The following is a 23476-nucleotide window of genomic DNA, read 5'->3' on the forward strand; positions in this document are numbered from 1 at the left end:
GCTCCTGCCTCACCTCCTGACCTGCTCCTGCCATACCTCCTGAACTGCTCCTGCCCCACCTCCTGACCTGCTTCTGTCCCACCTCCTGACCTGCTCCTGCCATACCTCCTGACCTGCTCCTGCCATACCTCCTGACCTGCTTCTGTCCCACCTCCTGAACTGCTCCTGCCCCACCTCCTGACCTGCTCCTGTCATACCTCCTGAACTGCTCCTGCCCCACCTCCTGACCTGCTTCTGTCCCACCTCCTGACCTGCTTCTGCCATACCTCCTGACCTGCTCCTGCCATACCTCCTGACCTGCTCCTGCCATACCTCCTGACCTGCTTCTGTCCCACCTCCTGAACTGCTTCTGTCCCACCTCCTGAACTGCTCCTGTCATACCTCCTGAACTGCTCCTGCCCCACCTCCTGAACTGCTCCTTTCCCACTCCTGACCTGCTCTTCCCCACCTCAAGAAATGCTCCTGCCCCACCTCCTAAACTGCTCCTTTCCCACTCCTGACCTGCTTCTTTCCCCAACTGCTCCTGCCCCACTCCTGACCTGCTCCTGCCCCACTTCCTGACCTGCTTCTACCCCACTCCTGACCAGCCTTATACCCCACTTCTATCCTACTCTTATCCCAATCCTGACCTGTTCCTACTGCCTTCTCCTATCCTGCTACTACCCCAATTCTACCTTATTCCTGTCCCATTTATCACATGTTTTTTGTCCTACTTTGGACCTGTTCCTGCTCCTGTTCCACTCCTCACCTGTTCTTGTCCCACTCCTGTCCTGCTCCTGTCTCACTATTGGCCCCCTCCCGGCCCACTCTTGGCCTGCTCCTTGCCCACTCCTGACCAGATCCTACCCACTTCTAAATAAGTCCGGCATTTCTCCTGCCTCACTGCTTCCATACATCTGGACTGCTCCTACCACCTCCTTACCTGCTCCTGTCCCTCTCCTGACTTTCTCCTGTCCCACTCCTGGCCTGCTCCTACCCAATTTACTGGCCTGCTCCTGTCCAACCTTCTGACCTGCTCCTGTCCAACCTTCTGACCTGCTCCTATGACACTCGTCCCTTGCTCCCGTCCCACCCCTGGCCTGATCTTTGCACACTTCTGCCCTTCTACTGTGCCCCTACCCCACTTCTATCCTACTCCTGTCCCACTTATCATGTGCTCCTACCCCACTCCTGACCTGCTCCTACCCCACTTCTATCCTACTCCTGTCCCACTTATCATGTGCTCCTACCCCACTCCTGACCTGCTCCTACCCCACTTCTATCCTACTCCTGTCCAATTCTCACCTGCTGCTACCCCACTCCTGACCAGCCTTATACCCCACTTCTATCCTACTCTTATCCCACTCCTGACCTCCTGTGACCTGCTCCTGTCCCCCCTTCTGACCTGCTCCTGTCCCCCTTCTGCCTGCTCCTGTCCCACCTTCTGACCTGCTCCTGTCCCTCCTCCTGTCACTCCTCCTGACCTGCTCCTGTCCCACCTTCTCACCTGCTCCTGTCCCTCCTCCTGTTACCTGCTCCTGTCACTCCTCCTGACCTGCTCCTGTCCCACCTTCTCCCCTGCTCCTGTCCCTCCTCCTGTTACCTGCTCCTGTCCCTCCTCCTGACCTGCTCCTGTCCCTCCTCCTGACCTGCTCCTGTCCCACCTCCTGACCTGCTCCTGTCCCTCCTCCTGACCTGCTCCTGTCCCTCCTCCTGACCTGCTCCTGTCCCTCCTCCTGACCTGCTCCTGTCCCACCTCCTGACCTGCTCCTGTCCCACCTCCTGGCTTGCTCCTATGACACTGCTCCCCTGTTCCTCCCCTCCATCCTGGCTTGTCCTTCCCCTGCTCCTGGCCTGATCTTTGCACACTTCAGCCCTTCTACTGTCCCACTCCTGGCCTGCTCCTACCCTACTCCTGTCCTGTTCCTGTCCCACTCCTGGCCAAACCCTACCCCACTTCTAAATGACTCCTGCCTTCCTCCTGCCTCACTGCTTCAATAAGGTGCCCATACACGTTGTGTTTTGCCATATGATGCGCACTCCCATGCACATCACTTCGCAAGGTACAAAAAGTATGTGCAGACAGTACTCTTTGTACTAGATTGCACCTAGTACAAAAACTCATGGAGCACATTGCAGTAGGTGCGATCACTTATTCTCCTGCCCTGCTCCTGATCTACTACTGTACTGCTCCTATCCCATTTCTACCCTACTCCTGTCCCACTCCTCATCTGCTCCTACAGTACCTCACCTCACCTGCTCCTACAGTACCTCACCTCACCTGCTCCTGCAGTACCTCACCTCACCTGCTCCTACAGTACCTCACCTCACCTGCTCCTACAGTACCTCACCTCACCTGCTCCTACCCCACTTCTACTCTACTCCTGTCCCACTCCTCATCTGCTCCTACAGTACCTCACCTCACCTGCTCCTACAGTACCTAACCTATATATATATATATATAACATCCCCCCACCCACCAGCCCCTAGCAGCCCATTACTTATAGAAGAATCTGTCTGAATGGTCTTCAGGGCTTTGTCCATCGGCTGCAGTCTCTCCATCACCTTGGCCCCTGTAGAAGATTGGGAAATGTCCCATTAAGGTTCTTCTTCCTATATGTCCCACACCCCTGCTGTGTGGGCAACTTACCATCCTGGGACAGCTGCGATACTTTGGAGTTTATCTGCTCGCTCAAGTTTCCAATCTGGAACTCAAGGCTGCGATCAGCCGGTCGTTCTCCCGGATCTGTGGGTTTGTAATTAATCATTAGTTACAACAATTAGTGGCCTGTAATTATAAACCGTGTTAGTGGCATCTCATATATGGGCTCCTGCAAGATGTAGGCGCAAAGAGTATGAAAAAGAAAATGCAATTAGCGCAATTAGTGATGCAGCGACAACTGCAGGACACCTGTAATTATCTGACATGTGTACTGTACAGATATTACACAAATAGTGATGCAGCGACAACTGCAGGACACCAGTTATTATCTGACATGTGTACTGTACAGATGTAACACAATTAGTGATGCAGCGACAACTGCAGGACACCTGTAATTATCTGACATGTGTAATGTACAGATATTACACAATTAGTGATGCAGCGACAACTGCAGGACACCTGTAATTATCTGACATGTGTACTGTACAGATATTACACAATTAGTGATGCAGCGACAACTGCAGGACACCAGTTATTATCTGACATGTGTACTGTACAGATGTAACACAATTAGTGATGCAGCGACAACTGCAGGACACCTGTAATTATCTGACATGTGTACTGTACAGATATTACACAATTAGTGATGCAGCGACAACTGCAGGACACCAGTTATTATCTGACATGTGTACTGTACAGATGTAACACAATTAGTGATGCAGCAACAACTGCAGGACACCTGTAATTATCTGACATGTGTACTGTACAGATGTAACACAATTAGTGATGCAGCGACAACTGCAGGATACCTGTAATTATCTGACATGTGTACTGTACAGATATTACACAATTAGTGATGCAGCGACAACTGCAGGATACCTGTAATTATCTGACATGTGTACTGTACAGATGTAACACAATTAGTGATGCAGCGACAACTGCAGGATACCTGTAATTATCTGACATGTGTACTGTACAGATAATACACAATTAGTGATGCAGCGACAACTGCAGGATACCTGTAATTATCTGACATGTGTACTGTACAGATATTACACAATTAGTGATGCAGCGACAACTGCAGGATACCTGTAATTATCTGACATGTGTACTGTACAGATATTACACAATTAGTGATGCAGCGACAACTGCAGGACACCTGTAATTATCTGACATGTGTACTGTACAGATGTAACACAATTAGTGATGCAGCGACAACTGCAGGACACCTGTAATTATCTGACATGTGTACTGTACATATGTAACACAATTAATGATGCAGCAACAACTGCAGGATACCTGTAATTATCTGACATGTGTACTGTACTGATGTAACACAATTAGTGATGCAGCGACAACTGCAGGACACCTGTAATTATCTGACGTGTGTACTGTACAGATATTACACATTTAGTGATGCAGCGACAACTGCAGGATACCTGTAATTATCTGACATGTGTACTGTACAGATGTTATACAATTAGTGATGCAGCGACAACTGCAGGACACCTGTAATTATCCGATATGTGTACTGTACTGATGTAACACAATTAGTGATGCAGCAACAACTGCAGGATACCTGTAATTATCTGACGTGTGTACTGTACCGATGTAACACAATTAGTGATGCAGCAACAACTGCAGGACACCTGTAATTATCTGACATGTGTACTGTACAGATATTACACAATTAGTGATGCAGCGACAACTGCAGGACACCTGTAATTATCTGACATGTGTACTGTACAGATGTAACACAATTAGTGATGCAGCGACAACTGCAGGACACCTGTAATTATCTGACATGTGCACTGTACAGATATGACACAATTAGTGATGCAGCGACAACTGCAGGACACCTGTAATTATCTGACATGTGTACTGTACAGATGTAACACAATTAGTGATGCAGCGACAACTGCAGGACACCTGTAATTATCTGACATGTGTACTGTACAGATGTAACACAATTAGTGATGCAGCGACAACTGCAGGATACCTGTAATTATCTGACATGTGTACTGTACAGATGTAACACAATTAGTGATGCAGCGACAACTGCAGGACACCTGTAATTATCTGACATGTGTACTGTACTGATGTAACACAATTAGTGATGCATCGACAACTGCAGGATACCTGTAATTATCTGACATGTGTACTGTACAGATATTAGACAATTAGTGATGCAGCGACAACTGCAGGACACCTGTAATTATCTGACATGTGTACTGTACAGATGTAACACAATTTGTGATGCAGCGACAACTGCAGGACACCTGTAATTATCTGACATGTGTACTGTACATATGTAACACAATTAGTGATGCAGCAACAACTGCAGGATACCTGTAATTATCTGACATGTGTACTGTACAGATATTACACATTTAGTGATGCAGCGACAACTGCAGGATACCTGTAATTATCTGACATGTGTACTGTACAGATGTTATACAATTAGTGATGCAGCGACAACTGCAGGACACCTGTAATTATCTGACATGTGTACTGTACCGATGTAACACAATTAGTGATGCAGCAACAACTGCAGGACACCTGTAATTATCTGACATGTGTACTGTACAGATGTAACACAATTAGTGATGCAGCGACAACTGCAGGACACCTGTAATTATCTGACATGTTTACTGTACAGATGTAACACAATTAGTGATGCAGCGACAACTGCAGGATACCTGTAATTATCTGACATGTGTACTGTACAGATGTAACACAATTAGTGATGCAGCGACAACTGCAGGACACCTGTAATTATCTGACATGTGTACTGTACAGATGTAACACAATTAGTGATGCAGCGACAACTGCAGGACACCTGTAATTATCTGACATGTGTACTGTATAGATGTAACACAATAAGTGATGCAGCGACAACTGCAGGATACCTGTAATTATCTGACATGTGTACTGTACAGATGTAACACAATTAGTGATGCAGCGACAACTGCAGGACACCTGTAATTATCTGACATGTGTACTGTACTGATGTAACACAATTAGTGATGCATCGACAACTGCAGGATACCTGTAATTATCTGACATGTGTACTGTACAGATATTAGACAATTAGTGATGCAGCGACAACTGCAGGACACCTGTAATTATCTGACATGTGTACTGTACAGATGTAACACAATTTGTGATGCAGCGACAACTGCAGGACACCTGTAATTATCTGACATGTGTACTGTACATATGTAACACAATTAGTGTTGCAGCAACAACTGCAGGATACCTGTAATTATCTGACATGTGTACTGTACTGATGTAACACAATTAGTTATGCAGCGACAACTGCAGGACACCTGTAATTATCTGACGTGTGTACTGTACAGATATTACACATTTAGTGATGCAGCGACAACTGCAGGATACCTGTAATTATCTGACATGTGTACTGTACAGATGTTATACAATTAGTGATGCAGCGACAACTGCAGGACACCTGTAATTATCTGACATGTGTACTGTACCGATGTAACACAATTAGTGATGCAGCAACAACTGCAGGACACCTGTAATTATCTGACATGTGTACTGTACAGATGTAACACAATTAGTGATGCAGCGACAACTGCAGGACACCTGTAATTATCTGACATGTGTACTGTACAGATGTAACACAATTAGTGATGCAGCGACAACTGCAGGATACCTGTAATTATCTGACATGTGTACTGTACAGATGTAACACAATTAGTGATGCAGCGACAACTGCAGGACACCTGTAATTATCTGACATGTGTACTGTACAGATATTAAACAATTAGTGATGCAGCGACAACTGCAGGATACCTGTAATTATCTGACATGTGTACTGTACAGATATTACACAATTAGTGATGCAGCGACAACTGCAGGATACCTGTAATTATCTGACATGTGTACTGTACAGATGTAACACAATTAGTGATGCAGCGACAACTGCAGGACACCTGTAATTATCTGACATGTGTACTGTACAGATGTAACACAATTAGTGATGCAGCGACAACTGCAGGACACCTGTAATTATCTGACATGTGTACTGTACAGATGTAACACAATTAGTGATGCAGCGACAACTGCAGGACACCTGTAATTATCTGACATGTGTACTGTACAGATGTAACACAATTAGTGATGCAGCGACAACTGCAGGACACCTGTAATTATCTGACATGTGTACTGTACAGATGTAACACAATTAGTGATGCAGCGACAACTGCAGGACACCTGTAATTATCTGACATGTGTACTGTACAGATATTACACAATTAGTGATGCAGCGACAACTGCAGGATACCTGTAATTATCTGACATGTGTACTGTACAGATATTACACAATTAGTGATCCAGCAACAACTGCAGGATACCTGTAATTATCTGACATGTGTACTGTACAGATATTACACAATTAGTGATGCAGCGACAACTGCAGGACACCTGTAATTATCTGACATGTGTACTGTACAGATGTAACACAATTAGTGATGCAGCGACAACTGCAGGACACCTGTAATTATCTGACATGTGTACTGTACAGATGTAACACAATTAGTGATGCATCGACAACTGCAGGACACCTGTAATTATCTGACATGTGTACTGTACAGATATTACACAATTAGTGATGCAGCGACAACTGCAGGATACCTGTAATTATCTGACATGTGTACTGTACAGATATTACACAATTAGTGATGCAGCGACAACTGCAGGACACCTGTAATTATCTGACATGTGTACTGTACAGATGTAACACAATTAGTGATGCATCGACAACTGCAGGACACCTGTAATTATCTGACATGTGTACTGTACAGATGTAACACAATTAGTGATGCATCGACAACTGCAGGACACCTGTAATTATCTGACATGTGTACTGTACAGATGTAACACAATTAGTGATGCAGCGACAACTGCAGGATACCTGTAATTATCTGACATGTGTACTGTACAGATGTAACACAATTAGTGATGCAGCGACAACTGCAGGACACCTGTAATTATCTGACGTGTGTACTGTACAGATGTAACACAATTAGTGATGCAGCGACAACTGCAGGACACCTGTAATTATCTGATGTGTGTACTGTACAGATATTACACAATTAGTGATGCAGCGACAACTGCAGGACACCTGTAATTATCTGACATGTGTACTGTACAGATGTAACACAATTAGTGATGCAGCGACAACTGCAGGACACCTGTAATTATCTGACATGTGTACTGTACAGATGTAACACAATTAGTGATGCAGCGACAACTGCAGGACACCTGTAATTATCTGACATGTGTACTGTACAGATGTAACACAATTAGTGATGCATCGACAACTGCAGGATACCTGTAATTATCTGACGTGTGTACTGTACAGATGTAACACAATTAGTGATGCAGCGACAACTGCAGGATACCTGTAATTATCTGACATGTGTACTGTACTGATGTAACACAGTACATTAGTGATGCAGCGACAACTGCAGGACACCTGTAATTATCTGACATGTGTACTGTACAGATATTACATAATTAGTGATGCAGCGACAACTGCAGGACACCTGTAATTATCGGACATGTGTACTGTACTGATGTAACACAATTAGTGATGCAGCGACAACTGCAGGACACCTGTAATTATCTGACATGTGTACTGTACAGATATTACACAATTAGTGATGCAGCGACAACTGCAGGACACCTGTAATTATCTGACATGTGTACTGTACAGATGTAACACAATTAGTGATGCAGCGACAACTGCAGGACACCTGTAATTATCTGACATGTGTACTGTACAGATGTATCACAATTAGTGATGCAGCGACAACTGCAGGATACCTGTAATTATCTGACATGTGTACTGTACAGATGTAACACAAGTGATGCAGCGACAACTGCAGGACACCTGTAATTATCTGACGTGTGTACTGTACAGATGTAACACAATTAGTGATGCAGCGACAACTGCAGGACACCTGTAATTATCTGACGTGTGTACTGTACATATGTAACACAATTAGTGATGCAGCGACAACTGCAGGACACATGTAATTATCTGATGTGTGTACTGTACAGATATTACACAATTAGTGATGCAGCAACAACTGCAGGACACCTGTAATTATCTGACGTGTGCACTGTACAGATGTAACACAATTAGTGATGCAGCGACAACTGCAGGACACCTGTAATTATCTGACATGTGTACTGTACAGATATTACACAATTAGTGATGCAGCGACAACTGCAGGATACCTGTAATTATCTGACATGTGTACTGTACAGATGTAACACAATTAGTGATGCAGCGACAACTGCAGGATACCTGTAATTATCTGACGTGTGTACTATACAGATGTAACACAATTAGTGATGCAGCGACAACTGCAGGACACCTGTAATTATCTGACATGTGTACTGTACAGATGTAACTCAAGGCATACTAAGGTACACTAAGTTACAATAAGGTACACTAAGGCATACTACGGTACACTAAGGCATACTACGGTACACTAAGGCACACTAAGGTGCACTAAGGCATACTAAGGCATACTACAGTACACTAAGGCACACTAAGGTACACTAAGGCATACTAAGGTACACTAAGGCATACTACATTACACTAAGGCACACTAATGCATACTAAGGCGAACTAAGGCGCACTATGTTACACTAAGGTACACTAAGGCATACTACGGTACACTAAGGCACACTAAGGTACACTAAGTTACACTAAGGCATACTAAGGTACACTAAGGCGTATTAAGGCATACTAAGGCATACAGAGGAATACTAAGGCATACTAAGGTACACTAAGGCATACTACATTACACTAAGGCACACTAATGCATACTAAGGCGAACTAAGGCGCACTATGTTACACTAAGGTACACTAAGGCATACTACGGTACACTAAGGCACACTAAGGTACACTAAGTTACACTAAGGCATACTAAGGTACACTAAGGCGTATTAAGGCATACTAAGGCATACAGAGGAATACTAAGGCATACTACGGTACACGAAGACACACTAAGGCATACTAAGGGGCAATAAGGCATACTAAGGTACACTAAGGTGCAATAAGGCATACTAAGGTGCACTAAGGTGCAATAAGGCATACTAAGGCATACTAAGGTACACTAAGGTGCAATAAGGCATACTAAGGCATACTAAGGTACACTAAGGTGCAATAAGGCATACTAAGGTACACTATGGTGCAATAAGGCATACTAAGGTACACTATGGTGCAATAAGGCATACTAAGGCGCACTAAGGTGCAATAAGGCATACTAAGGTACACTAAGGTGCAATAAGGCATACTAAGGTACACTAAGGTGCAATAAGGCATACTAAGGTACACTATGGTGCAATAAGGCATACTAAGGCGCACTAAGGTGCAATAAGGCATACTAAGGTACACTAAGGTGCAATAAGGCATACTAAGGTACACTAAGGTGCAATAAGGCATACTAAGGCGCACTAAGGTGCAATAAGGCATACTAAGGTGTAATAAGTTACACTAAGGTGCACTAAGCATAATAAGGCACACTAAGGTGGACTAAGGTATACTAAGGCATACTAAGGTGTACTAAGGTGCAATAAGGCATACTTAAGTACACTAAGGCGTACTAAGGTATATTAAGGTACACTCAGGGCCGGGGGGGGGCTCCCGTGCCTAGCACCGGAGCTCAATTGCTCCCCAGGGAGGTCGCCCGGCACTCACCTGTGTTACTCCACGTGGTAGGGTGGGGGTAGAGCCATGCGATGCAGCACTGGCCACCGCGATGCTCCCCGGGGGGGGGGGGGGGGCTTGCCAGGTGAAGCAATGCGGCGTGACGCTCTGGGGGGGGGGGGGGGCGTGTGTGCTTGCCGGGTGAAGCAGCGCGGGTCGCCACGACGCTCCGGGGTGGGTTGGTGGGTGATGCAGCATCCCCGAGTCACTGCAGGGGGTGGGGGGGAGTTGTGACCGCTCACCTCCATACGAGGGGGCAGCTCCAAACTGCCGCCCTCCAGTGGCCGGCACCCTTGGCAAATGCCGGTACTTGTTTCCTAGTAGGGGGCCCACGATTTTGATCGTAGGCATCGCAAGGAAAAAAATCGCGTCGGTCGCGTCGCGTGCTGACAAAAAACGCATGCGATGCGACCGACGCGATTACCGCGATTTTACATAGGGAACAATGTTAAATGGCCCACAGACCCCAAATACCCACCCTGAAGTGTGAAATGCCCCCCCCCCCCCCCCAATTGTTAACACCGCGGCGGTACGCGTCCTCCAACCTTTTCATACCCCCACTATCCATGTCGGCATGGAGTTGAGAATAGAAAGTGTGGCGAGCCCCGCGAGCGGACACGGATTACTTAACATGTAGTTAAGTAATCCGTGTCCCCTCGCGGGGCTCGCTGTGCTCGCCACGCTTCGGGCTCGGTGGCTCGCTGCGCTCGCCACACTTTCTATTCTCAACTCCATGCCGACATGGATAGTGGGGGTATGAAAAGGTTGGAGGACGCGTACCGCCGCCCCTCGTGGGCACGCTTCGGGTTGACGTTGATCGTGGGGTGGCGTTAACAATTGGGGGGGGGGCATTTAACATTGTTCCCTATGTGAAATCGGGTCAATTGGGACATTTAACATTGTTCCCTATGTAAAATCGCGGTAATCGCGTCGGTCGCATCGCATGTCATTATAATGGCATGCGATGTACACGCGATGCCCGCGATGGGCGCCCTACTAGGAAACAAGTACCCAAATGCCTAAGGCTGCCTAGTGGTGGCGCCGGCCCTGGGTACACTAAGGCATACTAAGGCACACTAAGGTGCACTAAAGTTACTAAGGCGTACTAAGGTGCACTAAGGCGTACTAAGGCATACTAAGGTACACTAAGGTTCACTAAAGTTACTAAGGCGTACTAAGGTACACTAAGGCACACTAAGGCATACTAAGGTACACTAAGGCATACTAAGGTACACTAAGGTGCACTAAGCCATATTAAGGTACACTTAGGCATACTAAGGTACACTAAGGCATACGAAGGTACACTAAGGCGTACTAAGGTGCACTAAGGCATACTAAGGTGTACTAAGGCGTACTAAGGGGGACTAAGGCATACTAAGGTACACTAAGGCATACTAAGGGGGACTAAGGCATACTAAGGTATACTAAGCTACAATAAGGCGTACTAAGGTACACTAAGGTGCACTAAGGCATACTAAGGTACACTAAGGTACACTAAGGCATTAGAAGGCATACTAAGGTACACTAAGGCATTAGAAGGTACACTAAGGCATTAGAAGGTACACTAAGGTGCGCTAAGCCATACTAAGGTACACTTAGGCATACTAAAGCATACTAAGGTACACTAAGGCATACGAAGGTACAGTAAGGTGTACTAAGGGGGACTAAGGCATACTAAGGGATACTAAGGTACACTAAGGCATACTAAGGGGGACTAAGGTGCACTAAGGTACACTAAGGGATACTAAGGTGTACTAAAGCATACTAAGATGCACTAATGCATACTTAGGGGGACTAAGGCATACTAAGGGGGACTAAGGCATACTAAGGTACACTAAGGTACACTAAGGTACACTAAGGCATACTAAGGGGGACTAAGGCATACTAAGGTGCACTAAGGCATACTAAGGGGGACTAAGGCATACTAAGGGGGACTAAGGCGTACTACGGCATACTAAGGTGCACTAAGGCATACTAAGGTACACTAAGGCACACTAAGGCATACTAAGGTTACTAAGGTATACTAAGGCATACTAAGGCATACTAAGGTACACTAAGGTACACTAAGGCATACTAAGGTACACTAAGGTACACTAAGGCATACTAAGGTACACTAAGGCATACTAAGGCATACTAAGGCACACTAAGGGGGACTAAGGCACACTAAGGGGGACTAAGGCACACTAAGGGGGACTAAGGCACACTAAGGGGGACTAAGGTGCACTAAGGCATACTAAGACATACTAAGGTGCACTAAGACATACTAAGGCATACTAAGGTACACTAAGGCATACTAAGGTGATGATGATGCATGTAATTACGCTGTTTCACCATTGTGTCCTATCACCTGGATCCGGCACTATACTGTTGGATGCCTATATTATATTAAGGTGGGGGCTCCCATCAGCCGACAATGAGAACCCCAACAGTGTGGCTGCACATTAGCAGAAATGTAAGGGGCGTTCCTGTGTGGTGACTGTGAGGTACAAGGGGGTGTGGCCTAGAAATGTGCAGTGATGAGGAAGAATGGGAATCTAGCATAGGCCCAAATACAGGTTTCTATGCTGCAACAGATGGTGGAGCCACTGAGGGGCTTGACAGGGGTATGCGAGTGACTAAGGGGCGTGACAATGGTATGTGAGCCAATGAGGGGTGTGACAGTGGTATGTGAGCCACTGAGGGGCGTGACAATGGTATGTGAGCCACTGAGGAGCGTGACAGTGGTATGTGAACCACTGAAGAGCGTGACAGTGGTATTTGAGACACTGAGGGGCGTGACAGTGGTATGTGAGCCACTGAGGGGTATTACAGTGATATGTGAGTGACTGAGGGGTGTGACAATGGTATGTGAGCCACTGAGGGGTGTGACAGTGGTGTGTGAGCCACTGAGGGGCGTGACAGTGGTATGTGAGCCACTGAGGGGCGTGACAGTGGCATGTGAGCCACGGAGGGGCGTGACAGTGGCATGTGAGTGACTGAGGGGTGTGACAGTGGTATGTGAGCCACTGTGGGGTGTGACAGTGGTATTTGAGTGACTGAGGGGCGTGACAGTGGTCTGTGAGTGACTGAGGGGCGTGACAGTGGTATGTGAGCAACTGAGGGGCATGACAGTGGTATGTGAGCGACTGAGGGGCCTGACACTGGTATGTGAGCCACTGAGGGGTGTGACAGTGGTATGTGAGCCACTGAGGGGTGTGACAGTGGTGTGTGAGCCACTGAGGGGCGTGACAGTGGTATGTGAGCGACTGAGGGGCGTGACAGTGGTATGTGAGTGACTGAGGGGTGTGACCGTGGTATGTGAGTGACTGAGGGGCGTGACAGTGGTATGTGAGCCACTGAGGGGCGTGACAGTGGCATGTGAGCCACTGAGGGGCGTGACAGTGGTATGTGAGTGACTGAGGGGCGTGACAGTGGTATGTGAGCCACTGTGGGGTGTGACAGTGGTATGTGAGCCACTGAGGGGCGTGACAGTGGTATGTGAGTGACTGAGGGGCGTGACAGTGGTATGTGAGTGACTGAGGGGCGTGACAGTGGTATGTGAACCACTGAGGGGCGTGACAGTGGTATGTGAGCCACTGAGGGGTGTGACAGTGGTACTGTATGTGAGTGACTGAGGGGCGTGACAGTGGTATTTGAGCCACTGAGGGGCGTGACAGCGGTATTTGAGCCACTGAGGGGCGTGACAGTGGTATGTTAGCGACAGGGGCATGACAGCAGTATGGGAGTGACTGAAGGGTGTGACAATGGTATGGGAGTGACTAAGGGGCGTGACAGCAGTATGGAAGTGACTGAAGGGTGTGACAATGGTATGGGAGCGACTGAGGGGCGTGACAATGGTATGGGAGCGACTAAGGGGCGTGACAGCAGTATGGGAGTGACTGAAGGGTGTGACAATGGTATGGGAGTGACTAAGGGGCGTGACAATGGTATGTGAGCCAATGAGGGGTGTGACAGTGGTATGTGAGCCACTGAGGGGCGTGACAATGGTATGTGAGCCACTGAGGGGCGTGACAGTGGTATGTGAGCCACTGATGGGCGTGACAATGGTATGTGAGCCACTGAGGGGCGTGACAGTGGTATGTGAGCCACTGAGGGGCGTGACAATGGTATGTGAGCCACTGAGGGGCGTGACAGTGGTATGTGAGCCACTGAGGGGCGTGACAGTGGTATGTGAGCCACTGAGGGGCTTGACAGTGGTATGTGAGCCACTGAGGGGCGTGACAGTGGTATGTGAGCCACTGAGGGGCGTGACAGTGGTATGTGAGCCACTGAGGGGTGTGACAGTGGTATGTGAGTGACTGAGGGGCGTGACAGTGGTATGTGAGCCACTGAGGGGCGTGACAGTGGTATGTGAGCCACTGAGGGGCGTGACAGTGGTATGTGAGTGACTGAGGGGCGTGACAGTGGTATGTGAGCCACTGAGGGGTGTGACAGTGGTATGTGAGCCACTAAGGGGCGTGACAGTGGTATGTGAGCCACTGAGGGGCGTGACAGTGGTATGTGAGTGACTGAGGGGCATGACAATGGTATGTGAGCCACTGAGGGGCGTGACAATGGTATGTGAGCCACTGAGGGGCGTGACAATGGTATGTGAGCTACTGAGGGGCGTGACAGTGGTATGTGAGCCACTGAGGGGCGTGACAGTGATATGTGAGCGACTGAGGGGCATGACAATGGTATGTGAGACACTGAGGGGCGTGACAATGGTATGTGAGCCACTGAGGGGCGTGACAGTGGTATGTGAGCCACTGAGGGGCGTGACAGTGGTATGTGAGCCACTGAGGGGCGTGACAGTGGTATGTGAGTGACTGAGGGGCTTAACAGGGGTATGTGAGTGACTGAGGGGTGTGACAGTGGTATGTGAGTGACTGAGGGGCGTGACAGTGGTATGTGAGTGACTGAGGGGCGTGACAAAGGTATGTGAGCCACTGAGGGGCATGACAGGGGTATGTGAGTGACTGAGGGGCGTGACAATGGTATGTGAGCCACTGAGGGGCGTGACAATGGTATGTGAGCCACTGAGGGGCGTGACAGTGGTATGTGAGCCACTGAGGGGCGTGACAGTGGTATGTGAGCCACTGAGGGACGTGACAGTGGTATATGAGAGACTGAGGGGCGTGACAGTGGTATGTGAGCCACTGAGAGGTGTGACAGTGATATGTGAGCCACTGAGGGGCGTGACAGTGGTATGTGAGCCACTGAAGGGTGTGACAATGGTATGTAAGCCACTGAGGGGCGTGACAGTGGTATGTGAGCCACTGAGGGGTGTGACAGTGGCATGTGAGCCACTGAGGGGCGTGACAATGGTATGTGAGCCACTGAGGGGCGTGACAATGGTATTTGAGCCACTGAGGGGCGTGACAGTGGTATTTGAGCCACTGAGGGGTGTGAAAATGGTATGTGAGCCACTGAGGGGTGTGACAATGGTATGTGAGCCACTGAGGGGCGTGACAATGGTATGTGAGCCACTGAGGGGCGTGACAATGGTATGTGAGAAACTGAGGGGCGTGACAATGGTATGTGAGCCACTGAGGGGCGTGACAATGGTATGTGAGCCACTGAGGGGCGTGACAGTGGTATGTGAGCCACTGAGGGGCGTGACAGTGGTATGTGAGCCACTGAGGGGTGTGACAGTGTCATGTGAGCCACTGAGGGGTGTGACAGTGGTATGTTAGTGACTGAGGGGCGTGACAGTGGTATGTGAGTCACTGAGGGACGTGACAGTGGTATGTGAACCAATGAGGGGTGTGAGAGTGACTGAGGGGTGTGACAGTGGCATGTGAGCCACTGAGGGGTGTGACAGTGGTATGTGAACCACTGAGAGCTGTGACAGTGGTATGTGAGCCACTGAGGGGCGTGACAGTGGTATGTGAACCACTGAGGGGTGTGACAGTAGTATGTGAACCACTGAGAGGTGTGACAGTGGTATGTGAGCCACTGAGGGTTGTGGCAGTGATATGTGAGTCACTGAGGAGCGTGACAGTGGTATGTGAGCCACTGAGGGGCGTGACAGTGATATGTGAGTGACTGAGGGACGTGACAGTGGTATGTGAACCACTGAGGGGCGTGACAATGGTATGTGAGCCACTGAGGGGTGTGACAATGGTATATGAGCCACTGAGGAGCGTGACAGTGGTATGGAAGCCACTGAGGGGCGTGATAGTGATATGTGAGCCACTGAGGAGCGTGACAGTGGTATGTGAACCACTGAGGGGCGTGACAGTGAAATGTAAGTGACTGAGGGATGTACCAGTGGTATGTGAGCCACTGAGGGGCGTGACAATGGTATGTGAGCCACTGAGGGGTGTGACAGTGGTATGTGAGCCACTGAGGGGTGTGACAGTGGTATGTGAGCCATTGAGGGGCGTGACAGTGGTATTTGAGCCACTGAGGGGTGTGAAAATAGTATATGAGCCACTGAGGGGCGTGACAATGGTATGTGAGCCACTGAGGGGCGGGACAATGGTATGTGAGCCACTAAGGGGTGTGACCGTGGTATGTGAGTGACTGAGGGGCGTGACAGTGGTATGTGAGCCACTGAGGGGCGTGACAGTGGTATGTGAGCCACTGAGGGGTGTGACAGTGTCATGTGAGCCACTGAGGGGTGTGACAGTGGTATGTGAGTGACTGAGGGGCGTGACAGTGGTATGTGAGCCACTGAGGGGCGTGACAGTGGTATGTGAGCCACTGAGAGGCGTGACAATGGTATGTGAGCCACTGAGGGGCGTGACAATGGTATGTGAGCCACTGAGGGGCGTGACAGTGGTATGTGAGCCACTGAGGGGCGTGACAGTGGTATGTGAGCCACTGAGGGGCGTGACAGTGGTATGTGAGCCACTGAGGGGCGTGACAGTGGTATGTGAGCCACTGAGGGGCGTGACAGTGGTATGTTAGTGACTTAGGGGCGTGACAGTGGTATGTGAGCCACTGAGGGGCGGGACAATGGTATGTGAGCCACTAAGGGGTGTGACCGTGGTATGTGAGTGACTGAGGGGCGTGACAGTGGTATGTGAGCCACTGAGGGGCGTGACAGTGGTATGTGAGCCACTGAGGGGCGTGACAGTGGTATGTGAGCCACTGAGGGGCGTGACAATGGTATGTGAGCCACTGAGGGGCGTGACAGTTGTATGTGAGTGACTGAGGGGCGTGACAACGGTATGTGAGTGACTGAGGGGCGTGACAGTGGTATGTGAGCCACTGAAGGGCGTGACAATGGTATGTGAGCCACTGAGGGGCGTGACAGTGGTATGTGAGCCACTGAGGGGTGTGACAGTGGCATGTGAGCCACTAAGGGGCGTGACAATGGTATGTGAGCCACTGAGGGGCGTGACAGTGGTATGTGAGCCACTGAGGGGCGTGACAGTGGTATGTGAGCCACTGAGGGACGTGACAGTGGTATATGAGAGACTGAGGGGCGTGACAATGGTATGTGAGTGACTGAGGGGCGTGACAGTGGTATGTGAGCCACTGAAGGGCGTGACAATGGTATGTGAGCCACTGAGGGGCGTGACAGTGGTATGTGAGCCACTGAGGGGCGTGACAGTGGCATGTGAGCCACTAAGGGGCGTGACAATGGTATGTGAGCCACTGAGGGGCGTGACAATGGTATTTGAGCCACTGAGGCGCGTGACAATGGTATGTGAGCCACTGAGGGGCGTGATAATGGTATGTGAGCCACTGAGGGGCATGACAATGGTATGTGAGCCACTGAGGGGCGTGACAGTGGTATGTGAGCCACTGAGGGGCGTGACAGTGGTATGTGAGCCACTGAGGGGTGTGACAGTGGTATGTGAGCCACTGAAGGACGTGACAGTGGTATGTGAGCCACTGAGGAGCGTGACAGTGGTATGTGAACCACTGAAGAGCGTGACAGTGGTATTTGAGACACTGAGGGGCGTGACAGTGGTATGTGAGCCACTGAGGGGTATTACAGTGATATGTGAGTGACTGAGGGGTGTGACAATGGTATGTGAGCCACTGAGGGGTGTGACAGTGGTGTGTGAGCCACTGAGGGGCATGACAGTGGTATGTGAGCCACTGAGGGGCGTGACAGTGGCATGTGAGCCACGGAGGGGCGTGACAGTGGCATGTGAGTGACTGAGGGGTGTGACAGTGGTATGTGAGCCACTGTGGGGTGTGACAGTGGTATTTGAGTGACTGAGGGGCGTGACAGTGGTCTGTGAGTGACTGAGGGGCGTGACAGTGGTATGTGAGCAACTGAGGGGCATGACAGTGGTATGTGAGCGACTGAGGGGCCTGACACTGGTATGTGAGCCACTGAGGGGTGTGACAGTGGTATGTGAGCCACTGAGGGGTGTGACAGTGGTGTGTGAGCCACTGAGGGGCGTGACAGTGGTATGTGAGCGACTGAGGGGCGTGACAGTGGTATGTGAGTGACTGAGGGGTGTGACCGTGGTATGTGAGTGACTGAGGGGCGTGACAGTGGTATGTGAGCCACTGAGGGGCGTGACAGTGGCATGTGAGCCACTGAGGGGCGTGACAGTGGTATGTGAGTGACTGAGGGGCGTGACAGTGGTATGTGAGCCACTGTGGGGTGTGACAGTGGTATGTGAGCCACTGAGGGGCGTGACAGTGGTATGTGAGTGACTGAGGGGCGTGACAGTGGTATGTGAGTGACTGAGGGGCGTGACAGTGGTATGTGAACCACTGAGGGGCGTGACAGTGGTATGTGAGCCACTGAGGGGTGTGACAGTGGTACTGTATGTGAGTGACTGAGGGGCGTGACAGTGGTATTTGAGCCACTGAGGGGCGTGACAGCGGTATTTGAGCCACTGAGGGGCGTGACAGTGGTATGTTAGCGACAGGGGCATGACAGCAGTATGGGAGTGACTGAAGGGTGTGACAATGGTATGGGAGTGACTAAGGGGCGTGACAGCAGTATGGAAGTGACTGAAGGGTGTGACAATGGTATGGGAGCGACTGAGGGGCGTGACAATGGTATGGGAGCGACTAAGGGGCGTGACAGCAGTATGGGAGTGACTGAAGGGTGTGACAATGGTATGGGAGTGACTGAGGGGCGTGACAGTGGTATGTGAGTGAGTGAGTGGCGTAAAAGCGGGGCGTACCAGGGGCCCGATTCAGACTTGCTTGCTGGGTTGCGAGTATTCAGATCCCAGCGAGCATGTAAACTCGGCCCCGTTCACAGCAGTACAGGGAAAATCTCTCACTATCCAATGATTTCCCCCTAGACATACTGTGAAGGGCGCGGAGAGAAGGAAGCTGCTGATGAGATCAGTCCTCCCTTCCTAGGCCGGGGTACTCCAAGAATATGACAGCGTCCACCACCCCCCACGCATGCCTGTGAATCACCCTGAGTATGGCCAGCGAAGCCTTCTCACGGTCTGTATGCAGGGGGACACCGCGGATGTGAACTGCGGACAGGCTGCGAATTTGGGAACGTGCCATGTGACCAGTGATGGGATAGTGCACTCACGTCTGAATGCGATGAGTAGGATAATAATGAGGACGAGGAGGCCACCATACATTGCGTGGACAGCGCACTGGAGACGTGAGGACGGTTGGTGGAACCAGGAATTCATCTTGAAATCTGGTGGAGAGAAGCAGAGTATGTAGAACACAGAGATAACGGACATTAGAACATCTCATGGTCAGAATACTTCTCTATCTATTATCTTCTAGAAGGTTCATAGTCAGTAATGAGAATCTGATTGGTTACTATGGGCAGAATCCCATCTTCAGTAGATCTCCAATCTTCAGGGCAAGAAGGACCTGCGAAGCATATCACAATATACAGATGCCTCAGTCTCATACCTCGCAAGTTGGCTACCGGCCTGCAGATGGAAGTTGGCATCAGACCATCAGTGACTGATGCCATTTTGGGGAAGAGAGCGAGTGGCAACAGCCTTGCTTTCCCTAAATGGACCCATATTGCTACCATTGCATGGGGGGATGAGCCAAGGAGGGTCATCAAGGGTGATAATCTGGAAGTGCTGGCCTCTGAGACTTGGCTCCCATGGAGAGAGGATCTAAACCCACATCCTGAGATTTATTTGCACAATGAGTTACAGGAAATAATGCCGGCAATAATCGGGCAACCCAGTGGGCATCTTGGCCACCATCTGTAATCTCTTCTGCATAAAACATGGATCCAGTATCTCTGTTCCTCGGTCCATTCTCAGGGGGCATCTTGTCTACCGTCTGTGATCTCTTCTGCAGAACACATGGTTCCAGGGGGCATCTCGTGCAGAAAACGTGTTCCGGGATCTCTATTCCTTGGTCCATTCTCCATGACACAGCGCTGCCTATGGACGGCATTATGCAAGAAGACGACTGCTGTTTGTTTGTACACAGATCGTGAAAGCCAATGGTGGCACCTGGATACATTCCCAGGTGGCTGCAGCACATTCCCATTACTGCACAATTAGGAATCCGGCTTTGTGTGTTATCACACCTGCATTGTCCACTTTGTGTGTCACTGTTGTATATAAAATGCAACATAAACTGACGGTACAGTATGAACAATCAGTGCAGTATTCCTTTGTGTCCTAGAGGACTTGGGTGACCCCCATAGCCATACCACATGTACATTCTGATACCTCATGTTCTCAATCTATAGATGTGTCCTTATATACCTTTGCTATAGGTCTATCAAATGGCTCCTCTTGCCGCAGTGGGGTCATAAATCCACATAGAAAAGGTTTATATATCAACAACCGCACATCTCTGTACACAGCAGAATAATGCACCAAGTAGCATCACCTCATGGTATAGATATGTGCACACATACTGTATGTACCGCCCACGGGAGCTCCTCAGCTATCCAGACCCTCCTCTAGACCCCCACGTTTACCTGTGCCTTCCCCCGAGTGCTCTGCAGGAACTGTATGTACGGCCCACGGGAGCTCCTCAGCTATCCAGACCCTGCTCTAGACCCCCACGTTTACCTGTGCCTTCCCCCGAGTGCTCTGCAGGAACTGTATGTACCACCCACGGGAGCTCCTCAGCTATCCAGACCCTCCTCTAGATCCCCACGTTTACCTGTGCCTTCCCCCTGAGTGCTCTGCAGGAACTGTATGTACCGCCCACGGGAGCTCCTCAGCTATCCAGACCCTCCTCTAGATCCCCACGTTTACCTGTGCCTTCCCCCTGAGTGCTCTGCAGGAACTGTATGTACCGCCCACGGGAGCTCCTCAGCTATCCAGACCCTCTTCTAGATCCCCACGTTTACCTGTGCCTTCCCCCTGAGTGCTCTGCAGGAACTGTATGTACCACCCACGGGAGCTCCTCAGCTATCCAGACCCTCTTCTAGATCCCCACGTTTACCTGTTCCTCCCCCCTGAGTGCTCTGCAGGAACTGTATGTACCACCCACGGGAGCTCCTCAGCTATCCAGACCCTCTTCTAGATCCCCACGTTTACCTGTGCCTCCCCCTGAGTGCTCTGCAGGAACTGTATGTACCGCCCACGGGAGCTCCTCAGCTATCCAGACCCTCCTCTAGATCCCCACGTTTACCTGTGCCTTCCCCCTGAGTGCTCTGCAGGAACTGTATGTACCGCCCACGGGAGCTCCTCAGCTATCCAGACCCTCTTCTAGATCCCCACGTTTACCTGTGCCTTCCCCCTGAGTGCTCTGCAGGAACTGTATGTACCACCCACGGGAGCTCCTCAGCTATCCAGACCCTCTTCTAGATCCCCACGTTTACCTGTTCCTCCCCCCTGAGTGCTCTGCAGGAACTGTATGTACCACCCACGGGAGCTCCTCAGCTATCCAGACCCTCTTCTAGATCCCCACGTTTACCTGTGCCTCCCCCTGAGTGCTCTGCAGGAACTGTATGTACCGCCCACGGGAGCTCCTCAGCTATCCAGACCCTCTTCTAGATCCCCACGTTTACCTGTTCCTCCCCCCTGAGTGCTCTGCAGGAACTGTATGTACCGCCCACGGGAGCTCCTCAGCTATCCAGACCCTCTTCTAGATCCCCACGTTTACCTGTGCCTTCCCCCTGAGTGCTCTGCAGGAACTGTATGTACCGCCCACGGGAGCTCCTCAGCTATCCAGACCCTCTTCTAGATCCCCACGTTTACCTGTGCCTCCCCCCTGAGTGCTCTGCAGGATAGCTGAGGTATGTACCACCCATGGGAGCTCCTCAGCTATCCAGACCCTCTTCTAGACCCCCACATTTACCTGTGCCCCCCCCCCCCTGAGTGCTCTGCAGGAACTGTATGTACCTCCCACGGGAGCTCCTCAGCTATCCAGACCCTCTTCTAGACCCCCACGTTTACCTGTGCCTTCCCCCTGAGTGCTCTGCAGGAACTGTATGTACCACCCACGGGAGCTCCTCAGCTATCCAGACCCTCTTCTAGATCCCCACGTTTACCTGTGCCTCCCCCTGAGTGCTCTGCAGGAACTGTATGTACCGCCCACGGGAGCTCCTCAGCTATCCAGACCCTCTTCTAGATCCCCACGTTTACCTGTTCCTCCCCCCTGAGTGCTCTGCAGGAACTGTATGTACCGCCCACGGGAGCTCCTCAGCTATCCAGACCCTCTTCTAGATCCCCACGTTTACCTGTGCCTTCCCCCTGAGTGCTCTGCAGGAACTGTATGTACCGCCCACGGGAGCTCCTCAGCTATCCAGACCCTCCTCTAGACCCCCACGTTTACCTGTGCCTTCCCCCTGAGTGCTCTGCGGGAACTGTATGTACCACCCACGGGAGCTTCTCAGCTATCCAGACCCTCCTCTAGACCCCCACGTTTACCTGTGCCTTCCCCCTGAGTGCTCTGCGGGAACTGTATGTACCACCCACGGGAGCTCCTCAGCTATCCAGACCCTCTTCTAGACCCCCACGTTTACCTGTGCCTGCCCCCTGAGTGCTCTGCAGGAACTGTATGTACCGCCCACGGGAGCTCCTCAGCTATCCAGACCCTCCTCTAGACCCCCACGTTTACCTGTGCCTTCCCCCTGAGTGCTCTGCAGGAACTGTATGTACCACCCACGGGAGCTCCTCAGCTATCCAGACCCTCTTCTAGACCCCCACGTTTACCTGTGCCTTCCCCCTGAGTGCTCTGCAGGAACTGTATGTACCGCCCACGGGAGCTCCTCAGCTATC

At 50.2% G+C, this 23476-nt stretch overlaps 1 protein-coding gene across 1 annotated transcript in view; it reads right to left on the bottom strand.

Moving 5' to 3' along the window:
* The window catches only part of LOC146076068 (asialoglycoprotein receptor 1-like), a 93432-nt gene that overhangs the window by 48651 nt on the left and 21305 nt on the right, over positions 1–23476 (bottom strand). Inside the window, exons 3-5 of the mRNA XM_083185897.1 lie at positions 19846–19959; positions 2630–2725; positions 2481–2552 (exon numbers count right to left, since the gene is read on the bottom strand). Coding sequence (XP_083042023.1) covers positions 2481–2552; positions 2630–2725; positions 19846–19959 — 282 coding nt within the window. The remainder of the gene's footprint in view (positions 1–2480; positions 2553–2629; positions 2726–19845; positions 19960–23476) is intronic.

This window comes from Crinia signifera, chromosome 4 (assembly GCF_055691185.1).
Source record: "Crinia signifera chromosome 4, ASM5569118v1, whole genome shotgun sequence".
Classification (NCBI taxonomy): Eukaryota; Metazoa; Chordata; class Amphibia; order Anura; family Myobatrachidae; genus Crinia; species Crinia signifera.